The sequence below is a fragment of the Rhipicephalus sanguineus genome, unplaced genomic scaffold (assembly GCF_013339695.2).
Source record: "Rhipicephalus sanguineus isolate Rsan-2018 unplaced genomic scaffold, BIME_Rsan_1.4 Seq1020, whole genome shotgun sequence".
Lineage (NCBI taxonomy): Eukaryota > Metazoa > Arthropoda > Arachnida > Ixodida > Ixodidae > Rhipicephalus > Rhipicephalus sanguineus.
This window is the reverse complement of record NW_023614181.1, coordinates 42,283-54,859: the sequence shown is the minus strand read 5'-3', so window position 1 is coordinate 54,859 and position 12,577 is coordinate 42,283. Positions and strand designations below refer to the sequence as shown.

At 49.3% G+C, this 12,577-nt stretch overlaps 1 protein-coding gene across 1 annotated transcript in view; it reads left to right on the top strand.

Moving 5' to 3' along the window:
* The first annotated feature begins 330 nt into the window (after positions 1 to 330).
* The window catches only part of LOC119375917 (follistatin-A-like), a 36,908-nt gene continuing 24,661 nt past the window's right edge, over positions 331 to 12,577 (top strand). The window contains exons 1-4 of the mRNA XM_049411324.1: positions 331 to 400; positions 1,787 to 2,097; positions 5,795 to 6,193; positions 8,799 to 8,865. Of these exons, the coding sequence (XP_049267281.1) occupies positions 331 to 400; positions 1,787 to 2,097; positions 5,795 to 6,193; positions 8,799 to 8,865 (847 nt within the window). The remainder of the gene's footprint in view (positions 401 to 1,786; positions 2,098 to 5,794; positions 6,194 to 8,798; positions 8,866 to 12,577) is intronic.

The following is a 12,577-nucleotide window of genomic DNA, read 5'->3' as shown; positions in this document are numbered from 1 at the left end:
AAGAAGAGAAGGAGAGGGTAAAGCATACCATAGCCACGTATGGCGTAACGCAGGCGAAACCATCTAAATTGGTGGTGGTAGTGGTTTGAAGAGGAAAAGGCGCTAATTTCTGCAGCGCGGTCGGGAGCACGGCGCAGCGCCTGCGGGGAAGGGAGATGGGATGACAGTGGATAGGAGAGAGAAGGTTAGAGGTGTGGTGGCGCAGAGGTCATCCGTACGAACAGCAGCAGGCCGGCAGCAAGGATAGGGGTGGCAAGGGCCCCGGTCTCAGTGGTAGGCCGCGATTTCCGTCTCCTCGAGGAAATCCGCCAGGCTCCGGAGCGCTGGTAGATGGGGACGGGATGGGAAGAGGAGGTGCTCCAGGGTAGTGGCAGGAAGGCCCTGCCTCCGGTAGGTTGTGGTGACTGTCGAGCGTTCCTTTGCTGAAGTAGAGGCGTGTATCGTGTGGTAGTGTAAGAGTGCAGAAATGGAGGGGGAGGGAAAGGAGGAGAGGTGAAGGTAAACCATAGCACAGACATGTATGGCGTCCGGCAGGCAAGACTGTTTATAACACAGCCATGTATAGTATGGACGTGTAATAGTGCAGGAAAGGGAAGTGAGGAGTGGTGAGAGTAGAACATAGCATAGCCATGGATGGTTTCACGCAGGCAAAACTATGCATAACATAGCCGTCCATAGTATGGCAGCGCGGGAAAGGGAAGTGAGGGCGAGGAGAGGCGAAACGAGAGGGGGGAGGGTAAAGCATAACACAGCCATGTATGGCGTCAACGCAGTCAAATATACATATATATATATATATATATATATATATATATATATATATATATATATATATATATATATATATATATATATATATAACATAGCCGTGTATAGTATGGTAGTGCAAGAGTGCGGGAAAGGGTAGCGAGTTTGAGGAAGAGGAGGAGAAGGAGGGGAGATGGTAAAGCATAGCACTGCCGTGTATGGCGTCACGCAGGCAATTATATGTATAACATAGCCATGTATAGTATGGTAGTGTAAGAGTGTGGGAAGGGGAAGCGAGGTCGTAGTGAAGGGAAAGGAGGATGGAAGAGGGTAAAGCATAACACAGCCATGTATGGCATCACGTAGGCGAAACCATGCATCTATAGCGCAGCCATCTATGTTATGTTATGCTGTTATGGCTGTGTTATGCAAGGTGGCGGGAAGCATGAGGAAAAGGGGGAAGAAGAGAGTATGGATAGATGTTATAGTACACCATAACGATAGATGTATAGGAAAGCATAGCATACATGTGTATAGTACAGTATAGCAAGGGCGTGGAAAAGGGAAGTGAGGAGTGGAGTTGTGAGTGTGAGGTAGAAAAGGAGGAGGGGAGGACAAAGCATATCATAGCCGTGTATAGTATATTATAGCAAGGGGTGGAAAAAGGAAGGGCGAGGAGGGAAATGCGGAAGGGAGAGGGCGCCACTGCATCAAAAATAAAGGTTTCATTTCCCGCCATGGACGCCAAGCAATCTGCATGTTTAATGCCCGTGAACGCGAGCGACGCTGAAGGAAAGGCGAATCACGGCTCCACACAGCTTTCACGTCGAGTGCAACTGCATACATTTTTATTGTGGATATTACTTGCACGTCCTCCCATTTGTCTGTGTGACGCGCGTAACATGCGCCAAATGACTCTATAGCCCTGTTCGCCGCATACCTGCATTTATCGCTGCAAGCTGTTTCTTCTGGCTGAGCCATAGAGAACCAACTGGTGTCCCACCGGCAGAGGGCAGTCATTGCCGGACGTTTATTGCAGACCCCTGCCGCGGCGTCCAGTGTCCAGCTTCGCAAGTTTGCCAGCTTGATGAGCAGCGGAATCCGATCTGCCGCTGCAACGGGGCCTGTCCTGGCGACCTGCGACCAGTATGTGGGTCGGACGGACGCACTTACCCCAACGAGTGCCTGCTCCGGGTTGAGGCTTGCCGCTCGCGCAGGCCCCTGCGACTGGTGTATGCAGGCGCCTGCTCGCAGGGCCTCAACCCTTGCGGCGACTTGCAGTGCCAGTTCGAGTGCTCCATAGACCGATTCGGAAAAGCGTCGTGCACGTGCCCACCTCCCTGTGAACAGGTACGCCGAGAAACTGCACATAATTGTTGTGTTGTATAAAACGAACGCAGCTGTTGCGAAGGTACTGCAAGGCCAATTCATATCGGCTGCGAAAGTTGCAACGAAAAGCCGTCGAAAACCTACTGCCACCGACATTAATGCGGGGCGTAAGTTTGAAGCGCGACTAGGTGAAGTGGAAAACCAAGAAGTCAATGGAATTTTTTTCGAACGTTTTTCATTTTACACATGACAAAGTAAACTAGCAATTTACTTTATGGCTTATGTGGCATTTGGCTAAAGAGTTGGCTGCCTTTTGGGGGATCGCCAGTATGTAGGCGTTCTGCTAGTATGGGGTTGTGTTTAGTTCGGCGCATTGTTGGGTCAACAAGGCATCGCCCGCTCTTCTGCCATGGTTTGGCGTCTATCTTTCATAAGTTCTTTCTTTCCTTTTGCGTTGTTTACTTCAATAAGCTAAACTAGCTCAAAGAAGCTGTAGATAACTGCTCCTGTGACTGCAGACTGCTTTTGCTGGCGCACGGCCGGCGTGCCCTCGCCCTTCGTGACGGAGAATGCGGCGCGCCAAACGAGGAAACGCTGCGCTGTGTAAAACTGGCAAAGTCATCCCTTAATGGCTGTTGTCTGAGCTTTTACGTTATTGTGCTCGTGAGCCGTCGTATAATCATTTTTTTTACCTGCAAGGTACTTTGCTGCGTAATGCAAGTGCAATAAGAGTACACTATCTGGCTAATAAAGCAAGCTTGTTTCTCAAATCCTTCTTGTTCATCCTCTTTTCCTGTCGCATACGACTATTCATCATCATCACCATCAGCCTGTCTACGCCCACTGCAGGGCAAAGGCCTCTCCCATGCTCCGCCAATCAACCCGGTCCTGTGCTTTCTGCTGCCACGTTATACCTACAAACTTCTTAATCTCATCTATCCACCTAATTTTCTGTCTCTCCCTCACGCGTTTGCCATCTCTTGGAATCCAGTCAGTTACCCTTAATGACCACCGGTTATCCTGCCGACGTGCTACGTGCCCGGCCCATATCCATTTCTTCTTCTTGATTTCAACTATGATATCCTTAACCCCCGTTTGTTCCCTGACCCACTCTGCTCTCTTCCTGTCTCTTCCTATCATTTTCCTTTCCATCGCTCGCTGCGTCGTCCTCAATTTAAGTTGAACCCTCTTTGTAAGTCTCCAGGTTTCTGCTCCGTAGGTAAGTACCGGTAAGATGCAGCTGTTATATACCTTCCTCTTGAAAGATAGTGGTAGACTACCATTCATGATTTGATAATGCTTGCCGAATGAGCCCCATCCCATCCTTATTCTTCTAGTTATTTCACTCTCATGGTTCGGCTCCGCGGTTACTACCTGTCCTAAGTAGACGTACTCCTTTACAACTTCCAGTGTCTCGCCACCTATCGCAAAGCGCTGTTCTCTGACAAGATTGTTCCACATTACTGTAGTTTTATGCATATTAATTTTCAGACCTACTCTTCTACTTTCCGTATCCAAGGTGTGTGACCGGGCTAGTTGGTATTCCATATTGACAGTTCAGTAATCATGAGCTGTAATTCGTCTCCCGCGTTACTCATCAATGCAATGTCATCCGCGAATCGCAGGTCACTGAGATACTCTCCATTAACTCTTATCCCTAATTCTTCCCAGTCTATGGCCCTGAAAACCTCCTGTAAACACGCGGTGAATAGCATTGGAGAGATCGTGTCTCCCTGCCGTACGCCCTTCTTTATTGGGATTCTGTCGCTTTCTTTATGGAGGACTATACTGGTTGTGGATGCGCTGTAGATTTCTTCCATTATGTTTATATAGGCTTCGTCAATGCCCTGATTCCGCAGTGCCTGCATGACTGCTGATGTCTCCACCGAATCAAATGCCTTCTCGTAATCTATGAAGGCTATGTATAGGGTTTGGTTGTATTCCGCACATTTCTCTATCACCTGATTGATAGTATGAATATGGTCTATTGTTGAGAAGCCTGTACGAAATCAGGCCTGGTCCCTTGGTTGATTGAACTCTAATGTCGTATTTATTCTGTTAGCAATTACTTTTGTAAATAGCTTGTAGACAACGGACAGTAAGCTGATGGGCCTGTATTTTTTCAGGTCCTTGACGTCCCCTGTCTTATGGATCAAGATGATGTTGGCATTCTTCCAAGGTTCTGGTATCCTCCCCGTCGAAAGACACTTCGTATACAGGGTGGCCAGTTTTTCTAACATAATCTCTCCACCGTCTTTCAATAGGTCTGATGTTACCCGATCCTCACCAGCGGCTTTGCCTCTTTGCATTCCCTTTAGGGCTTTCTTTACTTCTTCTGTCAATACTGGTGGGATGTCAGATTCCTCTGGCATATTACTGCTTCTTACGTTGTCGTCCTGACTGTCTTGGCTGCTGTACAGATCTCTGTAGAACTCTTCCGCTACGTCAACTATTCTATCCATATTGGTTGTGACCTTGCCTTCCTTGTCCCTTAATGCATACATCTGATTTTTGCCTATGCACAGGTTTGTCTTCGTAGCTTTGAGGCTACTTCCGTTCTTTCAGCATGCTCAATTCGCTCCATATTATACTTTCTTATGTCGGCTACTTTACGCCTATTGATTAACTTCGAAAGCTCCGCCAGCTCTATTTTGTCTGTTGCATTTCAGGCTTTCATGGCTTGACGTTTCTTAATGAGGTTTTTCGTCTCTTGCGATAGCTTACCAGTGTCCTGTCTAACGACTGTACCCCCGACTTCCACTGCACACTCCTTAATGATACTAGTCAGATTATCATTCATTGCGTCAACGCTAAGGTCGGTTTCCTCGGTTAAAGCCGCGTACCTATTCTGAAGTGAAACTCTGAATTCCTGTACTTTCCCTCGCAGAGCTAGTTCATTAATCGGCTTCTTGCGTATCAGTTTCTGCCGTTCCTTCCTCACGTCTAGTTGAATTCGACTATTAGCCAGCCGTAAAGTTGAAAGAAAATCTCCTAGTTAAGCAAGTAAAACAGCCGCACTTTAAAAAATTACACCATTTCCCGCTGAAGAGGACCATGAGGCGATGCGAAGCCAGAGCACTTGCACGATCGCGTTCCGTTGGCGTTCTTTGGGCATGCTACCGACCTCGCGTCGTGGAACGCGAAGAGGAACGCTACGCGCGTCTGGTCTTCCCTCTAGCGTGGCCGTTAATTCTCCCAGGCGAATGGGGAAGCAAGTCGGCAGGCGTGCGAGAGGGAAACAGCGTAGGAGAGGAGAGAGTGGGGGAGGGGACGCGCATGCGCTGGTGCTCATCGCGGCGTTGCGCAGGAGAGAATTTCGGCATGTCTAGCCCGCGTTTCAGAGGAAGAGTGGAAAGGGAGAGGGGGAGTGGAGAGGAGGAGGGGAGATGAGAGGATGAGGGGAGAGGGTATGCGCATGCGCAGTAGGGGTGGTCACGCCGCACACCACCACCGGATTGAACTCCGCCATAAGGTACTTCGCATCTACAAAACAAGACGTTTCGCGCCATGTAGCGTAAGTGCGCGACGTCGCTACAGCCTGCGTTTGTGACGTCGCGTACTTTTATTTTTTGCTTGCTGATAGTTGTCCCCACGATACTTAGATGGCGACGGCGGCAACACGCCGCCATCTACTTGGCCCATGCGCTTCTATGGAACCTTCGCTACCAGTACATATACCTTCGGTACTGCTTCAAAGTGAACATCCCTCGTCGCGCAGGTGCTGCGTCCGGTTTGCGGCTCAGACGGCAAGACGTACGACTCTGCTTGTCATCTGCGGCGCGAGGCATGCCTAGCGGGAGACACCGAGCTGCGGATCTCCTATGCGGGACCGTGCGATGCAGCCGCACCCTGTCACGGCTTCCGGTGCCCGCTAGGGGCCTTCTGTTCGCATGACGGCCAGCCATCGTGCCACTGCCCGCCCTGCTCGGAGGAATTCGAGCCTGTATGCGGCTCGGACGGAATCTCATATCCGAACGAGTGCAAGCTCAGGCGTGAGACTTGCCAGCGGAGCACGGCGCCGGGAGGCTCGGCGCTGCCTCCAGTGGCCGTCGCGCACCCGGGACTCTGCTCGGACCCGTGTGACGGCCGCCAGTGCCCCTTCTACGGCGTCTGTGAGGTATTTCCAACAGCCTTTTTTAAATGCGAATGCATTTCTTAGTCGGGCTATGTCAGGCGTCCGGCGCTGCCCGCGCGCCTCTCCGCTCTCACTCCCTCTCCCATAGCAACAGCTCCGGGAGCGCGCGCTTATCCTCGTCCCTAGCAACCGCAGCAGGTGGTGCGGGCGGAGTTGCGGAGAGTGGGTGGAGAGGAGGAGCGCGCTCTGGCGTGTGAGGGCGCTCGCATCGCGGGAGCTCGGCGGAGCCCCCGCGTGTGTGGAGAGAGCGCAGGAGAGGGTAGGTGCAGTGCTTCGCCGCTACTTCTCTCGCCGTTCGCTCTCTCTCCTCCCTGCGCCACCGCCTCAATGCAGTGCGTTTGAAACGCGTTTGTAGCGTTTGTGCTGCCTTGGCACAGCCTGAAAACAGCGCGTTCTAAACGCGTTTGTGTTGCATTGAAGGCGGTGGCAACATCCCTGAGGTGATTACGAACGCACGTAGGAAGCGTTCGTTGAAAGAGGCGCCCAAAAGGGAGACACTTGAGCGCGTCGATGTGTCCAGCTTTACGCCATTAAAATTACTACGCCGTGTACTCTCGTCGCAAGAAATGCCTTCGCCTTTCCTCACGATTCCCTTCGGGTAGGTGGGGGCATTTTTTTTGTTAGCAGCCTGCTTTCCAAAGGTATTGCCCCACTACTAAGAGAATGTTCTAATGTTATCTGTCGTGATGGTTACAATCGGTGCTGTCAGTTACGAGCGCACAGGCGTGAGGCGAAGGTGAAGGGCGGTTTTGGTTGGCAGACTTTCCGCAGTATTCTACCAGGCTCCCGCGCACTTTCTGTCGTACCTCGCCTCCTTAACTGGTACAGCGCCCGGACAAGGTTTATTTTTACTACAGCATTACGCACGACATCGGCAGCGACGGGGGCTGCATAATTGCAACTCACTGTTCTCACGCACCCGCCGAACTTGACTGCAATACGGGGTGACATAGTTATTGCATGCAAGATATGAATACACAAAACGTGCATGCACTAATGAAAGAGAAGGTTAGCATACGCACTAACTGAATAATCACAGTTCAATAGTCACAAAGAGCACTCACCTCTTAGGAAGTGAACGTAGTAAAATGCAGGCTAGTGCAATTAGCTGCCGAATTAAAGCAACTAAAATTGCCGGTTTGTTACGAAGTTGCTAGTAACCGCTCCTTGCAACTTAGTAATCATACTAAGACTACCGGAGTCCGATTATCCAACAATTGGTTTACACCTATTCGGTTTATGTGTGCCGTGTTCTACTACAAAAGCAGATATAAGATCGCATCAAAAAAACAAAAGAGCACTGCTCTTTTAGCCGAACTGACAACCGCCAATTACCTCAAGTGATTACCATGGTATGTACACATCACAACTACGTACATACAAGCATGATGAAGGGATAGCAAACGAGAACATACAAACACTCGCACACAGAATATCAAGGCCAGTGCGAAAAGGACGTGCGCGAAAAGCATATTCAAACAGCCGGCTATTTATGCTCCTGCCTTGGAATCGTAAACATTGTACCGATTAAAACCGGAGCAAACAGCGCTGGACACGGTTTCTCTCTCTCTGCGCACATACTGTGTTTTTGTTGCTCTTCTACGCAAACAATCGGTATATATTGCATATCCCACCATTGGGATATGCAATGGGGCATATTCATGGGATATGCAGAAGTATGTATTGCTGCATGTTCTAGCAATAAACCTGTGGTTGTTAGTTCAGCGCCCTCGTCTGTCGCCCTTTCACCATCCCGTGCCCAGCGCTGTTTGTTCCCGTCTTAATCATGTACCAACCAGGCCAGTCAAGTGCACTCCCGCATTGTACCGATTTGCAGCAATAGGCCCAGTATCTTGTACCCTACTCTTCCCATACGTGTGTACCATCACGTAGGAACAAATTATTATGCCATCATATTCAGGAATGTTTGTCAAACATTTGTCTAGTATAAGCATGCAATACAGTGATTCACGCATCCGAAGCGCCGACGGGTGGCTCGTCCGCGCACGTTCCATTTTTGAGTCTCTTAGATGCGCACTACCATCCCTACCTAATAAATATTGCGATATTGTCGCTAGCTATTTTTACGTTTGCAAAAAGAGAAATGCGTGAATATATTGTCACCCTTGTCTAATGTCATTTTAATAGTATGCTATACTTACACCACCAGTACGAAACGTTAACATTTGTATCGCGTTCTTAGTTTTTATCACGTTTATTTATATTATTCATTGTATTTATGAGTGTAAACATGTAAAAATCTCATTTGTTTTAATTGTCGATTTGTTCTGATGTTCTATTTGTAAACATTCATTCTAATATTAAAAAAAATTCATACTAATATTGTACTATAGTTGTTAAAAAGGCTGAATTTCAAAACTGCCGCCTCAAAGTCAAAACTACGGGGATACCCTCGTAGTCTAGTGCGCCAAGACCTACGTTGTCTGGTTCGAATGATCGCTGAAAAAAGCTTCTCGCTAAGTCCTCGTCGGCGTATCGACGTCGAGACCTACGCACGGTCGCCGGATTGGCATTCCATGTTGCCCTGTCGAAGATTCTAGAGACGACTGTCTCTGTTGGTACGTAGGCGGGAGAGCTGTCGAGCTTCTCGGGCGTGTCGCAAATAAGCGCTCACGACGAGATGTTCTTCGTCGGTGAGAATGGGCACTATGGCGTCGAGAGTCGTACTGCGGTTCCTTCCGTATGCCAGCTTAAATCTGTGTTGTTTCCTGAAATCGAGAGTTCGACGGAAAGCTGGCTGGTGGGAAGAAACAAGAAAGTGAACCGACCAACTTTTGTGGGTGTACAATCTTTCTTTCTTCGTGTGTCGTTTCTTGCGACATTTGCCGGCAGGCTAGTTGCCAATAAAAGAGCACAGACGTAACAAGACACAATGGAGACACAGGATAGAGGGCTGACGTTACCTAACCAAACTTCTTTGTGTCTTATTACGTATTGTTTCTTGTACCGCCAGTTACACAAAGCCATAATTCACAAAAAAAAAACATTTCTTACGCTAAGCGCATACATGCGGGGATATTTCGGCGAATAGTGATGCTGGATCTGTTAGCCAAGTCGGCCGATCGATGGCAAAAGGATTTGCGAAGGATAACTGCTGTGGATTTGGTCCGTGAAGTTAATGGTAGGTGTTATAAGGTTTCGACATTCTGACAGCGGTCAATAACTGGTCAACGAATGCGGCATCGAGTGTGATTCACTCATTATTTTGAAGGCAGCCTGTAGAAAAGTGACTGCACTAGGGATCACTGTCGATGAATGTCATAGCAGAAAACTAAAGAGGCAAGAAAAGTTATACAATGGGCGGTACTTCGCGCCCCGAATCGTGCGTACGGCATTAGCACGCTACATTGCATGCGCTTTCTTATTGGTGCTAGTACACCAATTCATGTAGCGGCTTTCTGCAGCTTAGGTGACGAACAGTCAAGTGGCTAATGCGCTATTGCATCACCAGTGGGGGAGGGGGGGGAGGCTCTTCAGATATACATGTATTAGTCGTTCAGATATTGTTACGGGGAGACGACAGAAGAAGGCTGTATTTACAATATTCACACAATCGCAGAGATTGGGGTAACAACCAAGATGGCGAAACAGCAACGAACTCGTCCTCCTCTTCTTCGTCGTCTAGATAAGCGGCACATAACATTACCCGCCGGCGGAGAAAGCACCGACTCGGTGCACCCGGGCGAAGACGGTCGCGAGAATGGTCACTATACACACGCGTCGGTGGGTTCCGGTATCTGATAGGGCTTCAGACGGACAACGTGAACAATGTCAGTGCGGGGCTGAGTCGACGAGGACGAAGACAATGGCTCGATTTCATACGTCACGTCGGTCACTTGGCGGCATACACGGTATGGTCCGGTGTACGGGAAGAGTAGCTTTTCAGAAAGCCCAACACGGCGTGCTGAAGACCAAAGGAGTACAAGAGATCCAGGAAGAAAGTGGGCGTTTCTGTGATGGCGATCGCAGCGAGATTGTTGGCCCGCTTGCGATTCGGTTAACCGAACGCGCGCAACTTGACGTGCATGGTCGGCGCGGGCAATGGCTTCTTGAGCGTACTCAGTAGGTGGGCACATGGAAGGAGGCATCATCGTGTCCATAGGCAACGCTGGATTTCGGCCGAATAACAGAAAGAAAGGTGAATAACCAGCCGTCTCGTGACGCGACGAGTTATACGCGAACGTGACAAAAGGCAATGTTGTATCCCATTCTTGGTGGTCGGCCGACACGTACATTGCTAGCATGTCGGTAAGGGTCCGGTTCATCCGCTCCGTCAAGCCATTCGTCTGTGGATGGTAGGCCGTAGTTAGCTTATGTTTGGTCGAGCAAGACGTCAGAATGTCATTGATCACCCTGGAAAAAAACTGTCTGCCACGGTCGGTGAAGAGCTGGCGCGGTGCCCCGTGTTGCAGGATGACGTTATGGAGCAAGAAGTCTGCTACGTCAGTCGCGCAGCTGGTTGGAAGTGCACGAGTAATTGCCAACCGTGTAGCGTAGTCCGTGGCAACGACGATCCATCGATTTCCCGAGACAGACGTAAGAAACGGACCAAGCAAATCGAGGCCGACATGATGAAACAGCTCATATGGGATGTCGAGTGATTGAAGACGGCCTGCAGGCGGGAGTGTTGACTTCTTCCGGCGCTGACAAAGGTCGCACGAAGTCACGTAACGGCGTACCGACCGATACATTCCTGGCCAGTAGAAACGACGGCGTGCACGATCGTATGTGAGGGATAATCCGAGGTGCCCCGCTGTCGGCACATCATGAAGTTGGGCAAGAACAGTCGAACGAGGGTGTGCCGGAATCACAAGCAAGAGGTCAGGACCGTCAGGTAAGAAACTGAGACGAAGCAAGGTGCCATCGCGTAGCACGAAGAGACGAAGGGAGGAATCAGGAGTCGGTGAGTTGAGGCGGTCAATTATCTTGTGGGGAGTCGGGTCACGGCGTTGCTCAGCGGCGATGTTGAAGAGGTCAGTTATTGCGAGCACAGATGTAATGCTATCATTCACCGAATGTTCCGGTGGGTCTACGGGATATCGGGACAGACAGTCGGCGTCCTGATACAAGCGGCCAGACTTGTAGACGACAGTGTACGTGTACTCTTGAAATCGTAATGCCCAACGACCAAGGCGACCAGTGGGATCCTTGGGAGAAGACAGCCAGCAGAGGGCGTGGTGATCGCTGACAACGGTGAAGGGTCTGCCGTACAGGTAAGGAAGAAATTTGCCGATGGCCCAAACAAGAGCGAGGTACTCTCTTTCTGTTATTGAATAATTCCGTTCAGCTGCAGAAAGGAGGCGGCTGGCGTATGCAATAACGCAATCCTGACCACGTTGATTTTGGGCGAGAACAGCGCCGATGCCATGACCACTGGCATCGGTACGTACTTCGGTGGGTGCAGAGTCATCGAAATGAGCCAACGCAGGGGGCGATGTGCGACCTTTTGAATGCCTCCGCTTCTTTTGAATGCCTTCGCTATTATACAGTTACACACTGTTACACCAGCCACGCGCAGAACACAATGATGTTACAATTCATCTCGTGGACAAACCTAAATAGATATTTTCCCTATCATTGAGAGCGACAGATGAGGTACTTACACAATCATTCTTTAAAGAAAGAATCTTATCAGCCTCGATGATTTCGCCTGTCATGCGATCTCTGCTTTTGGCGACAATGCTACAATCTGAATATCTTGGTCGACACCCGCACGTGCTACAGTGAGCGGACAGCCACCCTTGCTTTGACCGCTCAACATTGTACAGACGCTCTTTCAACCTTTCATTCAAACACCGACCCGTCTGACCAACGTAATATTTTCCACATGACAACGGCAGCTGATAAACTACGTTACATAGACAATGTCTAAATTTATTTGCGTGGTTTGTAGTACACGCCCGATTGGGTCTTATATTTAGCGTCATGATCACGTTTCCGTGAAAAAGATCAGAAGTAAAGCTAAGAGCCTGCTTCGCAGGTTAAATCTTGACTGCGTCCAAAAAACCGTTTCAAATGCCAAGGAAGATTTCCTTGAAGCGTTTTTTAGTGCAAAAGCCCACAAAGTCGACATGCCTTTTAGACTAATAGTCTCCGAAAATGGTACCTGGCAAAAATGTGTGGCGCTATACCTGCAGAAAACTTTGAATTGCTTAGTGTGAATGGCCCGTTTTTGGTGAAACATTCACGTAATGTACAGGAATTCATTTCCTCGCGATTTAACAAGAGCTTATTCGCATTCTCTGTTGACGTCAGAGACCTCTACTTTTCTATTCCGCACGAGCCTTTAATACAGTGCACTGAAGAATGTCTTCATGAGTTTGGTGCCTCGAATTTTCAGACTCA